The sequence below is a fragment of the Ranitomeya variabilis genome, chromosome 6, assembly GCF_051348905.1.
Source record: "Ranitomeya variabilis isolate aRanVar5 chromosome 6, aRanVar5.hap1, whole genome shotgun sequence".
Classification (NCBI taxonomy): Eukaryota; Metazoa; Chordata; class Amphibia; order Anura; family Dendrobatidae; genus Ranitomeya; species Ranitomeya variabilis.
Genome location: NC_135237.1, coordinates 494,325,480 through 494,352,226, shown reverse-complemented (window position 1 = coordinate 494,352,226; position 26,747 = coordinate 494,325,480). Strand labels below are relative to the sequence as shown.

At 41.8% G+C, this 26,747-nt stretch overlaps 1 protein-coding gene across 4 annotated transcripts in view; it reads right to left on the bottom strand.

Annotated features, from left to right (window-relative positions):
* Positions 1–26,747, bottom strand: part of RALYL (RALY RNA binding protein like) — an 869,832-nt gene that overhangs the window by 218,259 nt on the left and 624,826 nt on the right. Inside the window, exon 1 of one of the 4 annotated variants that reach the window (XM_077270746.1) lies at positions 13,653–13,813. The exons of the other annotated variants lie outside the window; for them this stretch is intronic. Within the exon in view, the coding sequence (XP_077126861.1) occupies positions 13,653–13,683 (31 nt within the window). The 5' untranslated portion in view covers positions 13,684–13,813. Of the gene's footprint in view, positions 1–13,652; positions 13,814–26,747 lie in introns of those variants that run through there. 4 annotated transcript variants of the gene reach the window in all.

Below are 26,747 nucleotides of genomic sequence, written 5' to 3'. Positions count from 1 at the left end.
TAACAGAAATAAACACTTGAAATAGATCACTCTGTTTGCAATTATTCTATATAATATACGAGTTTCACTTTTTGTATTGGAGAACTGAAATAAATTAACTTTTTCATGATAGTCTAATTTTGTGAGATGCACCTGTGTACAGGTCCTTCTCAAAAAATTAGCATATAGTGTTAAATTTCATTATTTACCATAATGTAATGATTACAATTAAACTTTCATATATTATAGATTCATTATCCACCAACTGAAATTTGTCAGGTCTTTTATTGTTTTAATACTGATGATTTTGGCATACAACTCCTGATAACCCAAAACACCTGTCTCAATAAATTAGCATATCAAGAAAAGGTTCTCTAAATGACCTATTACCCTAATCTTCTGAATCAACTAATTAACTCTAAACACATGCAAAAGATACCTGAGGCTTTTAAAAACTCCCTGCCTGGTTCATTACTCAAAACCCCCATCATGGGTAAGACTAGCGACCTGACAGATGTCAAGAAGGCCATCATTGACACCCTCAAGCAAGAGGGTAAGACCCAGAAAGAAATTTCTCAACAAATAGGCTGTTCCCAGAGTGCTGTATCAAGGCACCTCAATGGTAAGTCTGTTGGAAGGAAACAATGTGGCAGAAAACGCTGTACAACGAGAAGAGGTGACCGGACCCTGAGGAAGATTGTGGAGAAGGACCGATTCCAGACCTTGGGGAACCTGAGGAAGCAGTGGACTGAGTCTGGTGTGGAAACATCCAGAGCCATCGTGCACAGGCGTGTGCAGGAAATGGGCTACAGGTGCCGCATTCCCCAGGTAAAGCCACTTTTGAACCATAAACAGCGGCAGAAGCGCCTGACCTGGGCTACAGAGAAGCAGCACTGGACTGTTGCTAAGTGGTCCCAAGTACTTTTTTCTGATGAAAGCAAATTTTGCATGTCATTCGGAAATCAAGGTGCCAGAGTCTGGAGGAAGACTGGGGAGAAGGAAATGCCAAAATGCCTGAAGTCCAGTGTCAAGTACCCACAGTCAGTGATGGTGTGGGGTGCCATGTCAGCTGCTGGTGTTGGTCCACTGTGTTTCATCAAGGGCAGGGTCAATGCAGCTAGCTATCAGGAGATTTTGGAGCACTTCATGCTTCCATCGGCTGAAATTCTTTATGGAGATGAAGATTTCATTTTTCAGCACGACCTGGCACCTGCTCACAGTGCCAAAACCACTGGTAAATGGTTTACTGACCATGGTATTACTGTGCTCAATTGGCCTGCCAACTCTCCTGACCTGAACCCCATAGAGAATCTGTGGGATATTGTGAAGAGAAAGTTGAGAGACGCAAGACCCAACACTCTGGATGAGCTTAAGGCCGCTATTGAAGCATCCTGGGCCTCCATAACATCTCAGCAGTGTCACAGGCTGATTGCCTCCATGCCACGCCGCATTGAAGCAGTCATTTCTGCCAAAGGATTCCCGACCAAGTATTGAGTGCATAACTGAACATTATTATTTGATGGTTTTTTTGTTTGGTATTAAAAAACACTTTTATTTGATTGGTCGGGTGAAATATGCTAATTTATTGAGACAGGTTTTTTTGGGTTATCAGGAGTTGTATGCCAAAATCATCAGTATTAAAACAATAAAAGACCTGACAAATTTCAGTTGGTGGATAATGAATCTATAATATATGAAAGTTTAATTGTAATCATTACATTATGGTAAATAATGAAATTTAACACTATATGCTAATTTTTTGAGAAGGACCTGTATATACTGTGTATATATATATATATATAGTGGAAGATAGGCTCACTTGGCTGTGCACTGGGGTAGACACAGGTACACTGTCTCTTTAGATCTTCAATTGGTTTATTGTATATGCGGAATAAACCATCCTAAATGGAAAATAAGCAAAGTCCTTCTGGCAAAGCCGGAGAGCATAACAAAATGATATCTCACAGTCTCTGCAGCTGTTGTGATCTGCCACACCCATTATTAGCAAAACCTCTAGGTTCAGTTTAGCTCTTAGATCAACACTTTCCTGGAGTTCTTCTCTCCTCACATGCTGAACAATGTCTACCTCTGGAGGCCTGCTATTTAAGCCACAGACCACACCCTGGGGTAAAGATAAGGTGGACAACCTCCCATCCGCTCTATGGTTGTCCACAAAAAACCCAGCCCTTGAAACAAATTGGCTGTTAATCCCTCACAGCACTTACTGTGCTGAAGGAAAATTTCTGGGTTTCACATCACTGAAGCCATTAAGCGCAGTGAAACGTATCTCCTCTCCAGCACTTTGCCAGTGCCTTTGTCACAATATATAAATAGTAAATATATAGTAAATATATTAGGAAAGGCAGAAAGGATTTAATCCTTGTTTATCACTACAGGTTCTGATTAGGTGCACCTGGATAGCTATGACTAGAACCAGGCTATATGTTTACTGCTCAGTCAGCTGGGGGAAGCTCAGCAGAGTGGTTTGTTTTGGAGCTACAGAAAGACAAGCCAAAATCTCTCTGAGTGGAGACTGCCCAGGCCGTGTGCACTAAACAGCCAGTGTCACCAACTGCTATGGACAATAGCCATCTTGTGTGACCGAACTAGGACTAGCACAGAGGTGTCAGAGTAGCCAGTGAATGCTTGTTACTCCGACACAGCTCAGCTAGTCCTAGTTTGGTCACACAAAACCATAAACATAAAATCCCTAGCCCATAGCAGGACCTGAGTTACTATCTGGGTGATAACCTATTCTTGCTTTGCCTTCATTGAAAAAGGACAGTGATTTTTGCTATTAGGTGTGTGCCAGAAAAAGGCTTTTAAGACCTTTACGGACAAGTGGATTGGATAGTGGCATTATGAAAACATTAGAACCATGGCACAGTAAGCAATGGCAGTGTGTTATTTCTGTGTAGAAGTGACTATATCAGTGTAGGCTAAAAAGAGGTATATTATTACCATGTGGGGGGCACTAATGGGTCACCATTACTGTATGACGCTCAGCAAGGGAGATCAGGCACTATTCATCTGTTTCCATCATTAAATCATTAAATCACTGCATTATTGGGTACAGGTGGAGATGGATAAGAAGGGCCAAGTATATTGTAATATTTCTTAATTCTGCCAATTCGAACCCATAAAAAGGATGGGAAAGCTATTGTAGTAATAGGCATCATACTCCTCGCTCAGTAAAAAATAGCCATAAGAAACATGAAATATCAGACACAGCTCAGCTACACCTGTACTATTCATTTTGTAAGATGCATCATACTTCAATTATATTAATACAAGTGTAAGGGGGTGCATTATGTCCTTGCATTTTTCTTGCCCGTCCCGGTACCGTATGTTATAATATATATTTATATATAATATTATGCTTTGCCTTCGACTACTGCTATTGGGTATGTTTCATAATGTACATATTTATTACTGCTGCTTTGTATAAGGAGATTGTTTATCATAGGGAAAGCGTAGTACTCTGTTTGGCCCACTAGATGGGGATATAGTGATGCTCAGAGTGTAAATAGTTAATGTAGGAGGGGCTAGCTGTGGTTAAGCCGAGGCACATCCGGCATTTTTGTCAGTTGGGCCAGAGAGCCATGACAGGGCAGTCAGCCCCGTGACATTTTAAGACAGGAGCCCAGCCGTTAAGGGCCTGAGGGCCACAGATGGCAGCACAGATTACAGAAGCACAGATTATGACAGCGCAGATGGTAGCGAGACAGCTAACAGCAGTACAGCAACACAGGTCGCTCATCATGTGGCAGCTTGCTTGGTGGACAGATGCCCTTTTATCTGGGGCGAAGCGGACAGGGGAGCATCTGAGTGTGGTAAAGCTAGACAGAGAGGACGCTGTGATGCTGGATGGGACAGGATGACCCAGGTACATGCTGAAGGTTGACAGGGAGAGCACAGGGAAAGTGAAGGAGACAAACTGTGTGGAACCTGAAGTGTATGCTGTAATTGATTTGAATGGGCTGAGAACAGACAACAGTAAAGTTACTTGTTTAAAGTTGGAAATGGACTGTGTCTCTGTTTGTGAGCTAGAGTCCAGAGGAAGCCCTGATGAAGTGGAGCATGGAGCAACAGGTAGGCTGACAGAGAACTGTGAACTGCATGTGATGGGAGACCAGGGCACGTTGGAGCCCTTTACCTCAGCCACGACTATGGCCCTAGCGCTCCCTTACACAAGGATGACAGTAGTATAAGCCACTGCATCTCTAATGTGATACATAGGTTTTTGGTATTTTCTGGTTGGGATTGTGGCAGGACATCACATTTAGATACCATTGAATGCAATAACCAAGAACACATAGTAAGAGCACTGAGTGCAAGAAAAGTAAATGAGGCACGGAGACTGTGAGATTGTACAGGAATTACTATTCATCCTGTGCATGCCTTATGTCTAACTAATTCTGTCTACTTTTATCTAATAAGCATCTCTGATCCTTTTATCATCCTGTCATTAAAGCCATCAGTATTATTAAAGCCATCAGTATTATTAAAGCCATCAGTATTCATCTATGCAACAGCAATCAATGAATTCAATCAGCAAGAAACAGGGAGAAGATAAAGGTGCAACTGAGTGTGACAACGCTCCAATATTTAATAGAAACAAGACGTTTTGTGGTGTCAGCAATACTTGCTCCAACAGGGAAAATAAAATATCTGCAAAAACTTTCCTATGAATGAAAGGAAAACATTTTGGGATCATCATATAAAAGCATGCTTTTCTTAGTGGCTTCTAGCTCAGATGGGTGCTATTTTTTTAAAAAGTGTTGGGTCCAACAGGTCCCCTGTTCAAAAGAGAGGCAGTTAAAGGGTTTTTCCAGCCTTCTGGTATTGCTCGTCTATGCTTAGGACAGGTCATCAATATCAAATTTGAGGGTCAATTACCTGGCGCCTCCACCGATCAGCTGTTATCAGCTCTAGTGACAACCAGATGTGAACAATGCACAGATATGGAACAGCACAGCTCTATGCACTCTGTAGAGGCTGCTGTCGAAATCTGTAGCTCAGCTATTATTCAAGTACAAACATGGCTAATGAAGCTGTGCTCTTCGAGTTGTGTTCCCTGCTTACTTCGGCTGCCACTGGAGCTGGTAACAGCTGATGAGTGGAGGTGCCAGCTGTTAGACCACCAGCAATCTGATATTGATTACTCAATTTTAGGATAGGTCATCAATACTGTAAAGCTGAGATACTATCCCTGCCAGTGAAAGATTAGTCTTCCTGTACTGTGTGCTAAAGCTAAGTGGTTGGAGTGGGGTTGTTGTAGTAGTGAATTGTGGTTTGCTGTAGTACATGTGTATTTATCTTCTGGTCCCTTTTCCCATTTAGTTTATTCCTCCCTGTCCCTATCCTCCTCCCTATTGTTGGTTAGTGCTTTTGTATAGTAGAGTTTTTCTGTTATCCCTGTATTGTCTGTGTGTCTTTTTTAACTTGCATTTCTGTCCCATACCTCCTGGGGACCAGGATGGGGTGTTACTACAAGAAAGGGACCAGGATGGGGACATTACTACAAGATGAGGATCAGGATGTGGCATTACTAAAAAAAGAGGGTCAGAATGGGGACATGACTACAAGATGAGGACATTACTACAAGATCAGGACCAGCATGGGGACATTACTACAAGAAGAGGACCAGGATGTGGACATTACTACAAAAAGAAGACCAGGATAGGTGACATTACAAGAAGATGAGGACCAGGATGAGGGACAGTACTCCAATGTGAGTATGAGGACCATGATGGGGACATTACCCCAAGATGAGGACCAAAATAGGGCATTACTACAAGATCAGGACCAGTATGGGGATATTACTACAAGAAGGGGACCAAGGTTGGGGACATGACTACAAGATGGAGACCAGGATAAAGCACATTACTACAAGATGTTTGCCAGAATAACTATATGGTGGTAATTGTCAGGCAATATTTCTGCATGTGGCCAATTGGGGGAAACAAAATTGTAAAAATAAAAAGTTCAAAATAAAAGCATGATATAATATTTTGCCACTAAAAATGCTGCTTTATATATAAACTAAACAAAAAAGTGCACGTGTGTTATCGCCACATCCATAATGACCCAAGCTGTAAAAAAATAAAATAAACATGGCAAAAAAGTTCAAAAGGTGTAAAAAAGGTATCACTAAAAATTTCACTTTGGCCTGCAAAGAATGCGCCCCCTAAATTCAATTTTTTTCTATGTGCGGCCTATATGTCCAGCAGAGTTTGAGATTTCTGCCATATGATGTTGTAATGAGTGATTCATTACTAAAAATTAAGAGGGGACTGGATGCCTTTCTTGAAAAGTATAATGTTACAGGGTATATACACTAGATTCCTTGATAGGGCGCTGATCCAGGGAACTAGTCTGATTGCCGTATGTGGAGTCGGGAAGGAATTTTTTTCCCCAATGTGGAGCTTACTCTTTGCCACATGGTTTTTTTTTGCCTTCCTCTGGATCAACATGTTAGGGCATGTTAGGTTAGGCTATGGGTTGAACTAGATGGACTTAAAGTCTTCCTTCAACCTTAATAACTATGTTACTATGTTACTATGCTGTAGATGATTGCTTCCCCTTTGACCATTCTTGGTTGGATGTTTCCTTGTTTTTCTTATGGTAACTACAGCTTAACTTATATATAATATATCTTTGGATGTGCACTCCTCCCATTTGGCACAGGTTGTTTTAATTAGCAGGAGACTGCAAAGTAAGGGGTCTAGCCCATTTTTGCTCTCACTGAAGAGCCTGATGGAGGTGAGTTTCATTGCTCCTTACACTTTGTATTGGTGCTGTGTGGCGGCCATTGCTGCTGTGGTTTTGGGCTGGTGGGGCGGCACGGTCTGGAGTCATGGGGACTCCGTCTTGCAGCATGGGTGCTGTGAGACTCCAGGTCATCTGCCTTGCTGCTGCATTGCTGCTGTGGCAGTGGTCGGCGCACGGCTCCACTCCTTGGGGCGATGGGGACTCCTTTCATTTTGTGTTGTGTGGTGGCCATTGTTGCTGTGGTTTTGTGCTGATGGCTGCGCGGTCTGGAGAGTCTGGGCCATCTGCTCTGCCAGTGCATGGCTGCTGTGGTGGTGGTCGGCTCATGGCTCTGCTCTGTTAGGGCGGTAGTTCCCACTATGAGGTTTGCCGTGACATGGCAGTGGGCTTCATACAGTCTGATCAGAATGTTAAACTAGGAACCTCATGTTCAGTTATATATATTCTTGTTGAGAGGCATTAGATCATTGTATGATTTCTGATGGTTCTGTCCTCTCTCTTTTTTTCTTTATATATAATATATACAAAACATTTTAGGCACACTTGTGATTTATCATGTGATATGATTTTTTTCAGTAACATTTTACCTGAAATTATTTGCGTCTTTCCATCTTAGTTGTAGTCACACATTTTGACTTTTCCATTATGAGCAGCTGTGTTGTATGACCATCAGTCCAGTACATGCAAATCTATGTTCAGAGGTGTTCTGTCTCATACTTCTTGTGAACTACAGGTTGAGATCACTAACTATTGAATCCCTCCTGAAATTTCCTAGACCTTTTTTCTTCTCACCAAGCAAAGGTCTCCTTTGTCCGTGTAGGTGAGTCCATGCAATGATTAGTTGTAGTTATCAAATTCCTCTGACTCACACTGGCCACCTGTATTCTCTATGAATGCTATGTGCAAAGAAACCAATCAAATTACATGCTACACATTCTCAATGGTTTCCTGCCTCCTGCTTGTAAGGTTGATAGGAAAAAAACTATTACAAGCAGGAGGTAGGGAAACGAGCTAAAGCTGAGATTTTGTAATATAAGGCTACATTGACACTTATAAATGTATGTGTGCTGCCCTATATTTTATTGACTGACACACAGATCAATATGTCCTATTCTGATCCTAAAAATTGGATCTGAATAGGATAAGCTCATGGAGTCTCTTGGCTCTAACACCAGAATTAATGATTTTAATGTATGTGTGAATACATCCATTCTACTCTATGGGTCCAAATACTTTCCTATATCAAATTGAATAGCACTCGGTCATGTTTAAGGCTTGGAAAGCAGTTACATGTCACTGATCTTTCACTATCTGCCCATGCATAACATTTGGGGCAGAATAATTCCAGTGTAATGAGACGCTGCTGCAAATGCAACACTAAACGCCTTATAGGAAATGTAGTCTGCTTTGGATTAACAATATTTGGCTAGATTCACATTGCGTTAACAGCAGCCCATTCAACACATGCGTTAAAGGGCTGCTCTTAACGCAAGTGACGATATATCATATCGCTAGCGCAGATAGAGCTAGCAGATGCTCTATCTGCGCTAGCAGTGATGGACTCGGAAACGCTGCAGCCCGCGTCCCAGGGTCCGTCACTCAATGACAGCACATCGCTAGCGCATGCCCATTGTGGGTGTGCGCTAGCGATGCGTCCGAAATAGGACTTAATGGTGGCGTTAACGGACTACGTTACACCGCGTTATGCCGCGGTGTAACGTAGTCCATCTAACGTGCCATATAAACGCAATGTGAACCCAGCCTTAGAAAGGGAGACAGAATTAACATGGCACACAGCTCAGAAATGACACAGTAAGTGAAATAGGTATACACATGTCATATACTCATAAGTATAAATAGTGCCTACAGTAAAACATGGTGGTGGTGGTGGTGTACTTATGTAGAGCTGCATAAGTGCTGCTGGTGTCAGGGAGCTACATTTTATTGATGATATCATGAATTCACAGACGATTTGCTATGTATTGAAAGAGAAGATGCTACCATCAATCCGTGCCCTTGGTAGAAATGCCAACATGACATTGGTTCTGAACATACATCTGCAGCATTTTTAAAGAAAAAAAGAGTGAAAGTCATTCAGTGGCCAAGTATGTCTCCAGAGCTCTACAATCAAACACATTTGGGGAATTCTGGAAAAACAAGTAGTACATCACTCTCCATTTAGCATTCAGGCTCTAAAAGAGGTCGTTCTTGAAGAATGGGAAAAGGTTGATGTTGCAATATGTCACCAACTTGATCAATCCATGCCTAGAAGACTTGGTGATGTCATTAAAAGTCAAGGAGGGCATGCAAAATAGTAGATGTAGTAGTTTTTGATGTGTGGTGTATTCATTTATGCATTAATTAAATGGAGTAAAACTGAAAATGTTGTAATCGAAGTTCTATTATTAACCTTACTTTCATGTTATGGGTTAAAAAATGTGTAAAACTCAGTCTTGTCAAAAATGTGGAAATTGTTCTTACATTCAGTAACATATTGATTAAGAATGATAGTACTTTTCAAAGGGGGTGTGCTCAGTTATGCTGAACACTATATCTATAAGGCTCTAAATTATTCTATCATAGTACCATATTTTTACTTATAAAGACAAAAAAAATTGTGCTGCTTTTAAAAAATGATCTAAAAGTAATACGTATATTGATGCACAGACATGAATTTGTAGACAAATCTCAACATAAACTGTTCAGAGAAGACTACAAGAAGCAAGACTGCAAAGAAGCCATTACTGAGGGCCACAAACAAGTATATACTGGACATTAGATCAGTGAAAATCTGTTCTGTGGTCTAATGAAACAAAAGTTGATATTTTTGGTACCAATCACATTTCTTTTTGAGAAACAGAAATTGTGAACAGACAGTGTCTACATGTGCGATGCCCACCGTGAAGCATGGAGGAGGAAGTTTAATGGTGTGGTAGAGCTTTGGTGGTGACAGTGTTGTTTAATTATTCCAAATTCCAAGCACACAATTAACCAGCACGGCTACCCCAACATTCTGCACCAATTTGCCATTTCATCTGGCTTGAGCTTAGTGGGACCATTATTAGTGTTGTAAAAGAACAATGATGACCCAAAACACACCTCCAGACTGTGTAAGAACGATGTGACCAAGATGGAAGGGGATGGAGTGCTTTGTCAGATAACATGGCCACCACAATAAACCAACCGCAACCCATTTGAGATGATTTGGGTGAGTTGGACCATAGTGATGGCAAAACACTAATGTGTAACACATATTCTAGAAAAGGGTAACCTTTGGCACTCAATAAGTTCAAATAATTTTTCTTTGAAAAGAAAATTTTATTGGTGACCAGCCGACTATAGACCAACAGACATATTTCCAACGTTTCGGCAAAGTGCCTTTCTCAAGGAAGTCTTTTCAAAGAGGAACATCACTATAAATAATCCATATACACATCATGGAACCTCATGAAAACAACTGTACAAAGACATATAGGGCTGAACAAATCACTCAATATATGGAAGAAGAAAACATGTAAAGGAAGCATGTGTAAAAAAAGGAAAAAAGAAAGTGAACCAGATAAACCAATAAGAAATCACCATAGTAACCAAAAAAGAAGAGAAGCAAGTTTATTTAAAGACTTTATTTTTATACATATATATATTTATATTTATGCAGACGACACTGCAAAAAAAGGAGGAAGAGCCTTCTTCCTCCTTTTTTTGCAGTGTCGTCTGCATATTTTTTGGCTCATAGATACACTGAGCCTCCATTTACTCGTTTATTCATTTTTGTTCCTTCTCTATTTTTAGCATATTATGCTTTTTCCTATGTAATACCTTGACTTGCGGTACCCCATACAGTATTGACCTTATACAAGTACTATAGGTCTTTTGATTTGACCGGGCACTTTATCTTTTTTCTACATCCCCTTCCCCTCATTTTGCCAATTTTACAATGCTTCGTGGGAATTTTTTTTCCTGTTCCTATATCCCCTCTTCCTTCACCTATGGACTGTTTATATACATACATATATATATATATATATATATATATATATGTATAAAAATAAAGCCCTTAAATAAACTTGCTTCTCTTCTTTTTTGGTTACTATGGTGATTTCTTATTGGTTTATCTGGTTCACTTTCTTTTTTCCTTTTTTTACACATGCTTCCTTTACATGTTTTTTTCTTCCATATATTGAGTGATTTGTTCAGCCTTATATGTCATTGTACAGTTGTTTTCATGAGGTTCCATGATGTGTATATGGATTATTTATGGTGATGTTTTTCTTTGAATAGACTTCCTTGAGAAAGGCACTTTGCCGAAACGTTGGAAATATGTCTGTTGGTCTATAGTCGGCTGGTCACCAATAAAATCTTCTTTTCAAAGAAAAATTATTTGAACTTATTGAGTGCCAAAGGTTACCCTTTTCTAGTATTCATATATTCCTTTGAGCACCATCTATATTTGCTGAGTGCTCCATTTCTGACCCTTTATTGTTAACACATATTCTAGTTTGTTTCACAAGTGGTTTTTTTTTAGGTCTTTTTCCATCTTTGTTCCCTTTTTCTTTTGCTTCCTTCAGTCTGAATCTACAATCTGCACATTCCAATATGAAAACCCATCCATGAGCCGATGTGTCCAAACTTTTAACTGCTTCCACACATCTTCCATAGTTTAGAAATACTGACCATGGGAAGCAAACGCATACAAGTCCACAAAATCTGGCCATCAAGATCTTAGAGACCACCTTGATAAATGGACAGCACTGCACAGTTTAAGTACTAAGTGTGTTGATCCTGAAATCTAGAAACCTCATGCATATGCATTGTATATGATCCAGATAAACCTTATATAAGTCATTAATTGAGGCAACAGCTTTTCTGTGCAATGGTCACAGTACACACCAAGATGTCACCAAGCTGTGAAAGGGATCATGGCTGTAACTAAGCAAAAACATTCAGACAAAGAAATGTCTCATCATTTGTAATAGTGAGCAAGAATACGAGGAGAAACAAAGCCTGTATCCACAACTACAGAATGAACACAAAGGAAAATATTGAAAGGAAATAAGTAAGTAAAAAAAAGAATATTCAGATACAGTTTACTTTCCCTGGCTGAAAATAATGAGTTCACTTGAAGTCTTGTCCAAAACCAAAAATGACACATAATGATATCACAGGGATGAAAACTTGGCTCTGATACCGTGCATCTTTCAATTACTCAGATTATGAAAACAGTAACTATAGTATTGTCAGGGGAGGTAAGTATTGTAAAACATACCGCAGACTTATATTACAGAGGGCAGGAGGATAGAAAGCAGCAGTGTCCACAATGCACCCACCCATATTTACAGCATTACACCGAGAAAAATAATATAATAGATTAGAAATATATATATATATATATATATATATATATATATATATATATAATGTATATAAATATAAAAAGAAACCAGCAGCAGTGTAAGATGTATGAAAACATTGAACATATGAAATTTGGATGGCATTACAGCTACATGGAATATGCTTATAAAAATGAAGGTACTTATTGATTTGCTCAATTCATGAGAGCCCATTAGCCGAGGCAATGTGTACCTCTTTGATGTGACCCTAATGTAATATCATGCCTCTCCTGGAGTAAAAGCCCACAAATTTAAAGGGTAAGTAGGATCCAGACATGTATAATTTAATATACACGTATGTACTGTATATACAGTATGTGTATATATATTTATTTGCTTATTTTACTCACTTATATAGCACCAGTAATTTCACAGCCCTTTATAATATAAATATATGTATACACATACACATTTTACATTTATCTAACCTTATACAGTATATATATATATATATATATATATATATATATATATATATATATATATATATATATATATTTAGATTAAGGGAAAAAGGAACAGAATAAACTTCACCTTTTTTCACCTGAATATTTTGGAGTGCTGCCTTCATTTTTATTATTTGGTATATATATGTTTATGTACATATATATATACATATATATATATACATACAATTTTACACATTTTTATAAATAAAAATATATACACACACACATTATAAATATATCTAGCCGTGCATCTATATATCTATCCTATACATATATCTACAATATTATATATATATATATATATATATATATATATATATATATATATTTATTTATTTATAATTACATATGTATACATATACACACACACATACACACACTGGTGTGTGTATATATATATACAATATACATATATATATATCTACTATTGTGGAAATATGTATATGTAAAGGCTATGTATATATAATGCAGCTGTATCAGCTCTGAGCGTGTAATGTACTTAATACAATGAAGAACTCGTCTCTGCTGCATGGAGCGGCTCGGCTCTGCTACGCCTATACACACATGAAGCAGCATTGTACATTTTCTCCCCTTGATGAGCAATATCTGTATCATTAAGATGGAAGCAGCTGTCAGCCGATGAACCTCTTCCTCCTAACTGCTGGAACATCTCATCACTCCATAGGACGAGACCTTGCGAGCTCCATGCCTGTAATTTGTGGACCAGGCTGTTAGACGCCATCGGGTGGCATCCTGATGTGTCAATTCGAGGCCACATTAAACAGAGAGCATTCGGCTAAACTTAAATTTGCAAATGTATTTCTTCTGCTCTAAAGCCGTTCATTTCGGAGAGTTTCCATAGTGACAAAGGAACTATTTTCCCTAATACATCGGATTCTGCCCCCCTTTTCATTTTCTGGAAAATGCATCATTGACGAGCAAGTAATTCTCACCGATGAATGTCATTTATTGATTTATGTCTTCCTCCTCAAGAAAATAAGCAACCCCATCCCACGTCTCATCGTCTAAGGGTTTTTAGAAAGAAATGAAATGTACTTACATCTCTGATTCCTGCGCTTACTCTTGTACATGGTCAGCGAGGACGGATGACACTTTTCACCAAGTAATTATTTCGATTTTATTCACAGGGCGACACAAAGGGAGCAGATTGTGCTTCTGCTTTGCAGAGAGACACTTGGCTCTGATGGGAGCTAACCAGCAATTTCACACTGTCAACATGGTAGAAACCATTCTGGAGAAATAAAGGGGGGAGCACGGCACAGAGGAAATCATCGATAGGATGAACCGTGAATGGCGGATCCAATTGCTTAAGTTATTAAGAATCGCGTCTGATTTATATCTTAAGTCTTTACCAAGTTGATGATGATTTATTAGAAATAATAATATTACTAATATATAACTATATTAATAATAATAATACTTATTGCAATTATCAGGTTATTAATAATGTTCCTAAAGGGGCGTTCTCTTTGTTTTAAAGGGTTTTTGGACAATAAGCAGACTACCAAGTTTCACTTCTGCAATATGCCGTCAAATATTCCACCCCCCTACTAATTCAGTTTATTAGCTAAATTCACAAACTTTCTGATGTTTTACAATAAAATATTCAAAAAAAGCAAAAAACAAAACAATATTAATACCTCAACACAACTAATATAATAAGGGGTTTCTCCAAATTCAACAAAAATGTCACTTTTACCGACTACTATAGCCTCCAAATTAGTCAGTTTTTTTGTGACAAACATATTGAGCATCTTTGGCTGTTATAACCTGCTGCAAACATGATGCATAGCTAAAGAAATCAGCGAGAACACATGTGGGGGAGATGCAATGTGTAATTAACCATTCACACTGTCGCCATTTAGCAGATAAAACCTTGGATAAAAACAAAAGGAGCAAATACCCTGCAGTAAGTAAATAAATTAGTAATAGTACATGTAAATAGCATACGGTACTTAGTTAACACTGTTTTGATCAAAGAAGCATAAAAGCCATCCCACCGCGACAAGGTGTACTCAGTCAGGATTGTCCAAAACTCAAGTAGTTCACCTCCCCATATCTCAGCAGACCTTAAAATTGACAGGGGCGCAGAGCAGTGCCCAGATCTGAATGTTTTGCACTTGATCATGGAAAGCTATATAGACAAAATGCACAGTTGAAAAATGTGGAGCTACGTTCCTGTATGAGCAAAGTACAAAAAACTAAACTAAAACCAAAGACATGAGCTGGAACACATGTAAGTGTGGCACCCTTGAAGGTCCAGTCGCCACAGAGGTATTGCATCTCATCCAGAGGTGTGGTACCTCAACTCTCTGGTAAGGAGGGGACACTATACAGAACCCTAACACTTGCACCCAACACCAGACCTCCCCAGGCCAGGGAGGGATTACGTAGAAGGTGTGGGTGGAAAGTGAGGAGTTATCAGGGAGACAGAAGGGAGGAGTTAGAGAGAAGTTGAGGAGAAGTGGAGCTGAGCAGATGTGTGGGTCTGCAGCTCCTGACAGTAAGAAGGGAGAAAGAAAGGAAGGAAGCTCCCAGAAGAAAAAAAGAGTCTTAGGGGCACAGGAAGTGCAGGAGCCACCCGTGGGGCCCGCATCCAGGCTGACCACCGTCAGGTGGAAGGACCAGGTCACAGAAAGGGGAACCGGCCCCTGATCTAGTGGAAGAACTACAGGTTTCAACTAGAAACCCGGAGGATGTGGCGTCTGTATGAGTCACAGCCACATCCACCCATAACAGACTAAAAAGGCAGCCAGATAGAATCCAGGGGACTCAGAGGATGTCATCCGGCCAGGTTTGTGGTTGTGGGCTTAGGACACTGTGGGTGAGATGTTGGGCAGGAGGAGTGGAAGCCTGCGTAGAGAGATGGCAGGAAAGGCATACAAAAAGTGGGGTTCTGGACAGAAACCCTGAGTTGCTGGACCACTCAATTGGAGTACACAGCACCCCGGCTGGGGAATAACATCTGACTGTAAGTAATACTTCATCTTGCTGTGTCCTCACAATTCGTTCCTGCGATGCCTGCCCTGCACCACTTCCACCAACAGAACTCTACAAAACATCTTTAGCTGCCCTGGGGACTAAGTTCTACCTATGGGGAGCTATACCAACTTTGCTGCAACACCATCAGCCCCAGTGGTCCCCTTTAAGCAGCGTCGGCCATCCCTTGCCAAGTACCACAAGTGGCATGATGAACATTTCCCCTTTATTCCTATACAAACTTTATTCCCATTTCCCTTTCCTTTCCATCATCCATCCCTTTTTAATTGGACGCCCAGGGCCACGGACCGGGTCACTGCTGCCGTGACCTTCCCCTTTAAGAACTGTTTCTGGCCCGGTACCAAGTATCCCACGGCCCTAGTGGGACGCTCCATAAGTACAATGCTTAGGTGCACGTATTCTCTGAATTTTTCCACCTCTTCATGACAAATAATTTTAGTCCATAGTAGAGCAATTTGGGCAGTTATGACCTGTTGCAAACAAGATGCATAGCTAGACACCAGATTCTGGTAGCATTCCTGAGGAATTGTAGCTCATTCCTTATGGGCAATGGCCTCCAGCTCACCAATATTCTTGAAATATTCTTGATTAGTCAAAAGAGTGGTACTAAAAGTTAAGCTAAGAGATCTTTGTTTTGCATAAAAAGGAAAAGTATACAAAAAAATACAAAATAGTGATGGGCGGACCCGTGGATATTCAGGTCTGTCGTGTGCAGCTGAACTTTAAAAAAAGTTCAGTTCGGGTACCAAAATGGTATACGAATTTGAACAAACCCAGATCCCATTCAAATGTCATCTGTGTAACAGCACAAGAAACACAGGCTCTAATCTATGTCAACCTTTCATGTTACCGCTGGTCATAGGGCTGAGGTTCCCATGCTGTCACCCAGATTACAGCGTGTGAGCAAGCAGCTGTGATCAGTGGTGAAAAGGTTGCCGCCGGTCACAGGCATCGGCTGATTAATTACTATTCTCCAGAATATTCTCCAGCTTCTGTCCTTACTAAGAAATATGTCAGTGAGAAAATTAGTGCAGGTCATGTATAGCTTAATAAACAACACAATATTTACTGAATAAATGAAAAAGAAAATGGTGTGGGGTCCTCTCTATTCTTGATAACCAGCACAGGCAAATCTGACAGCTGTGGGATGCAGCCCTAAGCTGTGAGCTTTATCTTGGATGGTTATCAAAAATAGAGGGGTCTCGAAGTCGCTTAAATAAATAATTTTTAAAAACAGCATAGGATTCTCCCATTTTTGATAGCTAGCCAAACTAAAGCAGACAGCTGGGATCTAGTATTCTCAGACTGGGCAGGGTCCTCCCCAGCCACCTTAGAAAAGGCGCATTCTTTAGATTGACCAATTCTGGCACTTTACACGGCTCTTCCCACTGGTGCGATGGCAAATGGGGTAATAGTTTTGGGGTTGATGTCAGCTGTTTTATGTCTGCTGACATCAAGCACCAGCATTTGTAGTGGAGAGGTGGCTATAAGACACCTCCATTACTAACCCCATAATCAAAAGTAAAAAAGACACAGGAAAAAGTATTTTAATTGGGATAAACACACAGAAAAAAGTCCTTTAATTGAAATAAACACACCTCGACCTTCTTTTACCCATTTATTAATTTTAAAATTAAAAATCATAATAACCACAATAACTGTAATAACCATGGACCTTCCCAGCCTGATAATATCAGCCTGCAGCTGTCTGCTTTAGTTTGGCTGGTTATCAAAAATGTAGGGGGACCCTACGCTGTTTTTTAAAATTATTTAAATACACTGGAACTTCAGCAACTGCAGGATGTCACACTGCGGTATGTGTTGTGAAATTGGATTTTGGGCTCCCCCGGTGGCCACTGGTGGAATTGAACTGGTGTGCATCATCCTCTCTGTTCACCTGTTTCCATCAGGATGTGGGAGTCGCTATTTAGCCTTGCTCCTCTGTCACTTCCATGCCGGTCAACATTGTAATCAGAAGCCTTTCTGTGCATGTTCCTGCTGCTAGACAACTCCCAGCTAAGTTGGACTTAGTCCTTGTTTGTTTTTGCATTTTGTTCCAGTTCACAGCTGTAGTTTCGTTTCTGTGTCTGGAAAGCTCTTGTGATCTGAAATTGCCACTCTGATGTTATGAGTTAATACTAGAGTCTTAAAGTAATTTCAGGATGGTATTTTGATAGGGTTTTCAGCTGACCATGAAAGTGCCCTTTCTGTCTTCCTGCTATCTAGTAAGCGGACCTCAATTTTGCTAAACCTATTTTCATACTACGTTTGTCATTTCATCTAAAATCACCGCCAATATTTGTGGGGGCCTCTGTCTGCCTTTCGGGGAAATTTCTCTAGAGGTGAGCCAGGACTATATTTTCCTCTGCCAGGATTAGTTAGTCCTCCGGCCGGCGCTGGGCGTCTAGGGATAAAACGCAGGCTACGCTACCCGGCTACTGTTAGTTGTGCGGCAGGTTTAGTTCATGGTCAGTTTAGTTTCCATCCTTCCAAGAGCTAGTTCGTATGTTTGCTGGGCTATGTTCTCTTGCCATTGAGAACCATAACAGTTTGACCGGCCTTAAAGGGTTAAATTAATTGACAGAGAAAGGAGAGAAAAGAGAAGTCTGCTGAAGATTTTTTTTTTTTTTTCTCAGTTCTGAGTGTGCTTGTAATTGAATCTCTTGCAAGTCTGCCTATATTGCAGCCTCTCTCTCTCTCTCTCTCCTTCTAATCCTGGAATGGCTCTGTGTTCACCTGTTTAAAATGGATATTCAGAGTTTAGCTGCAGGTTTGAATAATCTCACCACGAAAGTTCAAAACTTACAAGATTTTGTTGTTCATGTTCCTATATCTGAACCTAGAATTCCTTTGCCTGAATTTTTCTCGGGGAATAGATCTTGCTTTCAAAATTTCAAAAATAATTGCAAGTTGTTTTTGTCCCTGAAATCTCGCTCTGCTGGAGATCCTGCTCAGCAGGTCAGGATTGTGATTTCTTTGCTCCGGGGCGACCCTCAGGATTGGGCTTTTGCATTGGCTCCAGGGGATCCTGCGTTGCTCAATGTGGATGCGTTTTTTCTGGCCTTGGGGTTGCTTTATGAGGAACCTCAGTTAGAACTTCAGGCGGAAAAGGCCTTGATGTCCCTATCTCAGGGGCAAGACGAAGCTGAAATATACTGCCAGAAATTCCGTAAATGGGCTGTGCTTACTCAGTGGAATGAGTGCGCCCTGGCGGCGAATTTCAGAGAGGGTCTCTCTGATGCCATTAAGGATGTTATGGTGGGGTTCCCTGTGCTTGCGGGTCTGAATGAGTCCATGACAATGGCTATCCAGATCGATAGGCGTCTGCGGGAGCGCAAACCTGTGCACCATTTGGCGGTGTCTACTGAGAAGACGCCAGAGAATATGCAATGTGATAGAATTCTGTCCAGAAGTGAACGGCAGAATTTTAGACGAAAAAATGGGTTGTGCTTCTATTGCGGTGATTCAACTCATGTTATATCAGCATGCTCTAAGCGTACTAAGAAGCTTGATAAGTCTGTTTCAATTGGCACTTTACAGTCTAAGTTTATTCTATCTGTGACCCTGATTTGTTCTTTATCATCTATTACCGCGGATGCCTATGTCGACTCTGGCGCCGCTTTGAGTCTTATGGATTGGTCCTTTGCCAAACGCTGTGGGTATGATTTGGAGCCTCTTGAAACTCCTATACCCCTGAAGGGGATTGACTCCACCCCATTGGCTAGCAATAAACCACAATACTGGACACAAGTAACTATGCGGATTAATCCGGATCACCAGGAGATTATTCGCTTTCTTGTGCTGTATAACCTACATGATGTGTTGGTGCTTGGATTGCCATGGCTGCAATCTCATAACCCAGTCCTTGACTGGAAAGCTATGTCTGTGTTAAGCTGGGGATGTAAGGGGACGCATGGGGACGTACCTGTGGTTTCCATTTCATCATCTATTCCCTCTGAGATTCCTGAATTCTTGACTGAATATCGTGACGTTTTTGAAGAACCTAAGCTTGGTTCATTACCTCCGCATCGGGAGTGCGATTGTGCCATAGATTTGATTCCGGGTAGTAAATACCCTAAGGGTCGTTTATTTAATCTGTCTGTGCCTGAACATGCTGCTATGCGAGAATATATAAAGGAGTCCTTGGAAAAGGGACATATTCGTCCTTCGTCATCTCCCTTAGGAGCCGGTTTTTTCTTTGTGGCTAAGAAAGATGGCTCTTTGAGGCCGTGCATTGATTATCGGCTTTTGAATAAAATCACGGTTAAATATCAATATCCGTTGCCACTGCTGACTGATTTGTTTGCTCGCATAAAGGGGGCCAAGTGGTTCTCTAAGATAGATCTTCGTGGGGCGTATAATTTGGTGCGAATTAAGCAGGGGGATGAGTGGAAAACCGCATTTAATACGCCCGAGGGCCACTTTGAGTATTTGGTGATGCCTTTTGGTCTTTCAAATGCCTCTTCAGTCTTTCAGTCCTTTATGCATGACATTTTCCGTGATTATTTGGATAAATTTATGATTGTGTATCTGGATGATATTTTGATTTTTTCGGATGACTGGGACTCTCATGTCCAGCAGGTCAGGAGGGTTTTTCAGGTTTTGCGGTCTAATTCCTTGTGTGTGAAGGGTTCTAAGTGCGTTTTTGGGGTTCAAAAGATTTCCTTTTTGGGATATATTTTTTCCCCCTCTTCCATCGAGATGGATCCTGTCAAGGTTCAGGCTATTTGTGATTGGACGCAACCCTCTTCTCTTAAGAGTCTTCAGAAATTTTTGGGCTTTGCTAACTTTTATCGTCGATTTATTGCTGGTTTTTCTGATGTTGTTAAACCATTGACTGATTTGACTAAGAAGGGTGCTGATGTTGCTGATTGGTCCCCTTCTGCTGTGGAGGCCTTTCGGGAGCTTAAGCGCCGCTTTTCTTCCGCCCCTGTGTTGCGTCAGCCTGATGTTGCTCTTCCTTTTCAGGTTGAGGTCGACGCTTCTGAAATCGGAGCTGGGGCGGTTTTGTCGCAGAGAAGTTCCGATTGCTCCGTGATGAGACCTTGTGCTTTTTTCTCGCGTAAATTTTCGCCCGCCGAGCGGAATTATGATGTTGGGAATCGGGAGCTTTTGGCCATGAAGTGGGCTTTTGAGGAGTGGCGTCATTGGCTTGAGGGGGCTAGACATCAGGTGGTGGTATTGACTGACCACAAAAATCTAATTTATCTTGAGTCCGCCAGACGCCTGAATCCTAGACAGGCGCGCTGGTCGTTGTTTTTCTCTCGGTTTAATTTTGTGGTGTCCTACCTGCCGGGTTCTAAGAATGTTAAGGCGGATGCCCTTTCTAGGAGTTTTGAGCCTGACTCCCCTGGTAATTCTGAACCTACAGGTATCCTTAAGGATGGAGTGATATTGTCTGCCGTTTCTCCAGACCTGCGGCGGGCCTTGCAGGAGTTTCAGGCGGATAGACCTGATCGTTGCCCACCTGGTAGACTGTTTGTTCCTGATGATTGGACCAGTAAAGTCATTTCTGAGGTTCATTCTTCTGCGTTGGCAGGTCATCCTGGAATCTTTGGTACCAGGGATTTGGTGGCAAGGTCCTTCTGGTGGCCTTCCCTGTCTCGAGATGTGCGAGGCTTCGTGCAGTCTTGTGACGTTTGTGCTCGGGCCAAGCCTTGTTGTTCTCGGGCTAGTGGATTGTTGTTGCCCTTGCCTATCCCGAAGAGGCCCTGGACGCACATCTCGATGGATTTTATTTCGGATCTTCCTGTTTCTCAGAAGATGTCTGTCATCTGGGTGGTGTGTGATCGTTTCTCTAAGATGGTCCATTTGGTTCCCCTGCCTAAGTTGCCTTCTTCTTCCGAGTTGGTTCCTCTGTTTTTTCAAAATGTGGTCCGTTTGCATGGTATTCCGGAGAATATCGTTTCTGACAGAGGTACCCAATTCGTGTCTAGATTTTGGCGAGCATTCTGTGCTAGGATGGGCATAGATTTGTCTTTCTCGTCTGCTTTCCATCCTCAGACTAATGGCCAGACCGAGCGGACGAATCAGACCTTGGAGACATATTTGAGGTGTTTTGTGTCTGCAGATCAGGATGATTGGGTTGCTTTTTTGCCTTTAGCGGAGTTTGCCCTCAATAATCGGGCCAGTTCTGCCACCTTGGTGTCTCCCTTTTTCTGTAATTCGGGGTTTCATCCTCGATTTTCTTCTGGTCAGGTGGAATCTTCGGATTGTCCTGGAGTGGATGCTGTGGTGGAGAGGTTGCATCAGATTTGGGGGCAGGTAGTGGACAATTTGAAGTTGTCCCAGGAGAAGACTCAGCTTTTTGCCAACCGCCGGCGTCGGGTTGGTCCTCGGCTTTGTGTTGGGGACTTGGTGTGGTTGTCTTCTCGTTTTGTCCCTATGAGGGTTTCTTCTCCCAAGTTTAAGCCTCGGTTCATCGGCCCGTACAAGATATTGGAGATTCTTAACCCTGTGTCCTTCCGTTTGGACCTCCCTGCATCTTTTTCTATTCATAATGTTTTTCATCGGTCATTATTGCGCAGGTATGAGGTACCGGTTGTGCCTTCCGTTGAGCCTCCTGCTCCGGTGTTGGTTGAGGGCGAGTTGGAGTACGTTGTGGAAAAAATCTTGGACTCCCGTGTTTCCAGACGGAAACTCCAGTATCTGGTCAAATGGAAGGGATACGGTCAGGAGGATAATTCTTGGGTGACTGCCTCTGATGTTCATGCCTCCGATTTGGTCCGTGCCTTTCATAGGGCTCATCCTGATCGCCCTGGTGGTTCTGGTGAGGGTTCGGTGCCCCCTCCTTGAGGGGGGGTACTGTTGTGAAATTGGATTTTGGGCTCCCCCGGTGGCCACTGGTGGAATTGAACTGGTGTGCATCATCCTCTCTGTTCACCTGTTTCCATCAGGATGTGGGAGTCGCTATTTAGCCTTGCCCTCTGTCACTTCCATGCCGGTCAACATTGTAATCAGAAGCCTTTCTGTGCATGTTCCTGCTGCTAGACAACTCCCAGCTAAGTTGGACTTAGTCCTTGTTTGTTTTTGCATTTTGTTCCAGTTCACAGCTGTAGTTTCGTTTCTGTGTCTGGAAAGCTCTTGTGATCTGAAATTGCCACTCTGATGTTATGAGTTAATACTAGAGTCTTAAAGTAATTTCAGGATGGTATTTTGATAGGGTTTTCAGCTGACCATGAAAGTGCCCTTTCTGTCTTCCTGCTATCTAGTAAGCGGACCTCAATTTTGCTAAACCTATTTTCATACTACGTTTGTCATTTCATCTAAAATCACCGCCAATATTTGTGGGGGCCTCTGTCTGCCTTTCGGGGAAATTTCTCTAGAGGTGAGCCAGGACTATATTTTCCTCTGCCAGGATTAGTTAGTCCTCCGGCCGGCGCTGGGCGTCTAGGGATAAAACGCAGGCTACGCTACCCGGCTACTGTTAGTTGTGCGGCAGGTTTAGTTCATGGTCAGTTTAGTTTCCATCCTTCCAAGAGCTAGTTCGTATGTTTGCTGGGCTATGTTCTCTTGCCATTGAGAACCATAACAGGTATGCAAGACCCAGCTGCTGGTAAGTGAGGTGACATCAGTAAGTTTATTTTAGTTCACAGCGCCAGGTTCTCACGAGGGCAGGGCCGCTGTGAACTGAGATAACCTTATTGTGAGGTCAGCTGGTTCTCATGCTGTGCGGAACCAATGCCGGACTTATGAACGACTGCAAGTAAAGCACTCAGCACTCTGGCATTCATCAGTCTAGCAGTCAGGCTACTGTGAGATGTGGTGGCTGTGAACTCAGGTAACCAAAAGTTACCAGAGTTCTCCGCCACTGAGTCTCGTGGCAGCTGCGAGGCCTGGAGACCTCATGGGAAACGTTTAAGAACACTTTAAGGTTACTGGAGTTTCCAGTTACTGGAACACCCGGTGGCTGTTAACTAAGGCTACCTTGGGTGTGTATTTTACTGCACTTGTTAATAAATTAAAAATAAATGAAAAAAATGATGCGGTGTCCCCAAGTGATTTTCGTAACCAGCTAAGGGAAATCTGACGATTGAGGGTTGATGTTAATATTCAGTGAAGGGGCCAATAGCCATAAAGGATCCAATACTGTTAATATCATCTCACAGCTGTTTGCTTAGCTTTTACTGGTTATTATAGGGGAGACCCCTAAAAAACCGATGTTGGGCCCCCCTATATTCACTAACAGCCTAGGAAGGGGCCATGGATATTGGACCCCTCCCAGACTAAGAACATTATTCCTCAGTGTTCCCAGAAATGGCGCATCCATAAGATGCACCAGTTCTGGTGTTAGACCCGCTCTTCCCATTTTTTTCTGGTGCGGTGGCAAATGGGGTAATAGTTATGGTGTTGATGTGAGTTGTTTTATGGCTGCTGACATCAAGTCCAGGGGTTGGTAATGGAAACGAATCTATAAAACACCCCCATTACTAACCCCATAGCCAAATTTAATAAATGCGCAGAGTACAGTCCTTTATTTGAAATAAAAACACACTGACCCTCTTTTACGCATTTATTCCACAAAAATAAAAAAGCAAAATTATGCTTACCTTTCTGCCAATAATCCATTAATGGCCATGTCCCACAATGATCCGCATAGTTTGGTGAGTGATCACATCAGTGATGCGACCTCTCTCCATGCCAGCCAGAAGACGCTGAGAGTGAGAATGCGGTTGCAGTGACCGGTGTTACCTCAATGACTTTACCGCCGGTCTCTGTTATGATCTGGTGGCCTAGGAGCAGCATGAGACGTACTCTGGAGAAGGTGGTACATGTACTGACCGCAGACCCTGAACTTAACACCGCAACTAGAAGTAGCCGTGGAATGTACCTAACACTCCCTGGACATCTCGACACAGCCGGAGGACTAATTACCCCTAGAGATAGAAAAGGGAAAACTATCTTGCCTCAGAGAAAATCCCCAAAGGATAGACAGCCCCCCACAAATATTGACTGTGAGAGGAGAGGGAAATAACATATGAAGACTGAAATCAGAATTTAGCAAAGGAGGCCACTTCTAGCTAAATAGAAAGAATAGGACAGAGTACTATGCGGTCAGTAGGGTTTAGCGACTTTTCATTTTTTGAGATCGAGTCGGGTTTCACGAAACCCGACTTTCTCAAAAGTCGGGTCGAGTGAAATCGGCCAATCTTATTGAAAAGTCGGGGTCGGGGATCGGCCAAAACACAAAACCCAATGCATTTCAATGGGGAAGCATACTTTTTTAATATTTGCTTCAGCGCGATAATGTTGAAAAGCCGGTAATTCAATTGCCGGCTTTTCATTTCTCCTGCCTAAACCCGACATGATATGAGACATGGTTTACATACAGTAAACCATCTCATATCCCCCTTTTTTTTGCATATTCCACACTACTAATGTTAGTAGTGTGTATGTGCAAAATTTCGGCGCTGTAGCTATTAAATTTAAGGGTTAAATCGCGGAAAAAATTGGCATGGGCTCCCGCGCAATTTTCTCCGCCAGAGCGGTAAAGCCAGTGACTGACGGCAGATATTAATAGCCAGGAGAGGCTAAAGAGCCCCCCATGGCTAAAAACATCTGCCCCCAGCCACCCCAGAAAAGGTACATCTGGAAGATGCGCCTATTCTGGCACTTGGCCACTCTCTTCCCACTCCCGTGTAGCGGTGGGATATGGGGTAATGAAGGGTTAATGCCACCTTGCTATTGTAAGGTGACATTAAGCCAGATTAATAATGGAGAGGCGTCAATTGTGACACCTATCCATTATTAATCCAATTGTTTGAAAGGGTTAAAAAACACACACACATGATTAAAAAGTATTTTAATGAAATAAACACACCGGTTGTTTTAATATTTTATTGCTCTCTCAATCCATTTGAAGACCCTCGCTTGGCAAAATAATAAACCCACAATATACATACCCTCTGATGAACTGTCACGTCCCATGAGGTAAATCCATCTGAAGGGGTTAAAATATTTTACAGGCAGGAGCCCTGCTAATGCAGCTGTGCTCGTGCCTGTAAGCCCCGGCAAATGAAGGAAATGTAGGTCAATGACCTATAGTTACCTTCAGTCGCGGTGATGCGCCCCCTGGTGGATGTCCTCATATGAACTGGAGCGTGGGAAAAAGTTCCCAGGCTGCAGTTCATGAGGACATCCAGCAGGGGGCGCATCACCGCGACTGAAGGTAACTATAGGTCATTGACCTACATTTCCTTCATTTGCCGGGGCTTACAGGCACGAGCACAGCTGCATTAGCAGGGCTCCTGCCTGTAAAATATTTTAACCCCTTCAGATGGATTTACCTCATGGGACGTGACAGTTCATCAGAGGGTATGTATATTGTGGGTTTATTATTTTGCCAAGCGAGGGTCTTCAAATGGATTGAGAGAGCAATAAAATATTAAAACAACCGGTGTGTTTATTTCATTAAAATACTTTTTAATCATGTGTGTGTGTTTTTTAACCCTTTCAAACAATTGGATTAATAATGGATAGGTGTCACAATTGACGCCTCTCCATTATTAATCTGGCTTAATGTCACCTTACAATAGCAAGGTGGCATTAACCCTTCATTACCCCATATCCCACCGCCACACGGGAGTGGGAAGAGAGTGGCCAAGTGCCAGAATAGGCACATCTTCCAGATGTACCTTTTCTGGGGTGGCTGGGGGCAGATGTTTTTAGCCATGGGGGGGCTCTTTAGCCTCTCCTGGCTATTAATATCTGCCGTCAGTCACTGGCTTTACCGCTCTGGCGGAGAAAATTGCGCGGGAGCCCACGCCAATTTTTTCCACGATTTAACCCTTAAATTTAATAGCTACAGCGCCGAAATTTTGCACATACACACTACTAACATTAGTAGTGTGGAATATGCAAAAAAAAAGGGGGATATGAGATGGATTACTGTATGTAAACCATGTCTCATATCATGTCGGGTTTAGGCAGGAGAAATGAAAAGCCGGCAATTGAATTACCGGCTTTTCAACATTATTGCGCTGAAGTAAATATAAATATATATATATATGTGTCTCTCTATGATATATATATATATATATATATATATATATATATATATATATATATATATATATATATATATATATATAAAACGAAACCCGACTTTGGATTACAAATCGTGTACCGCCGACCC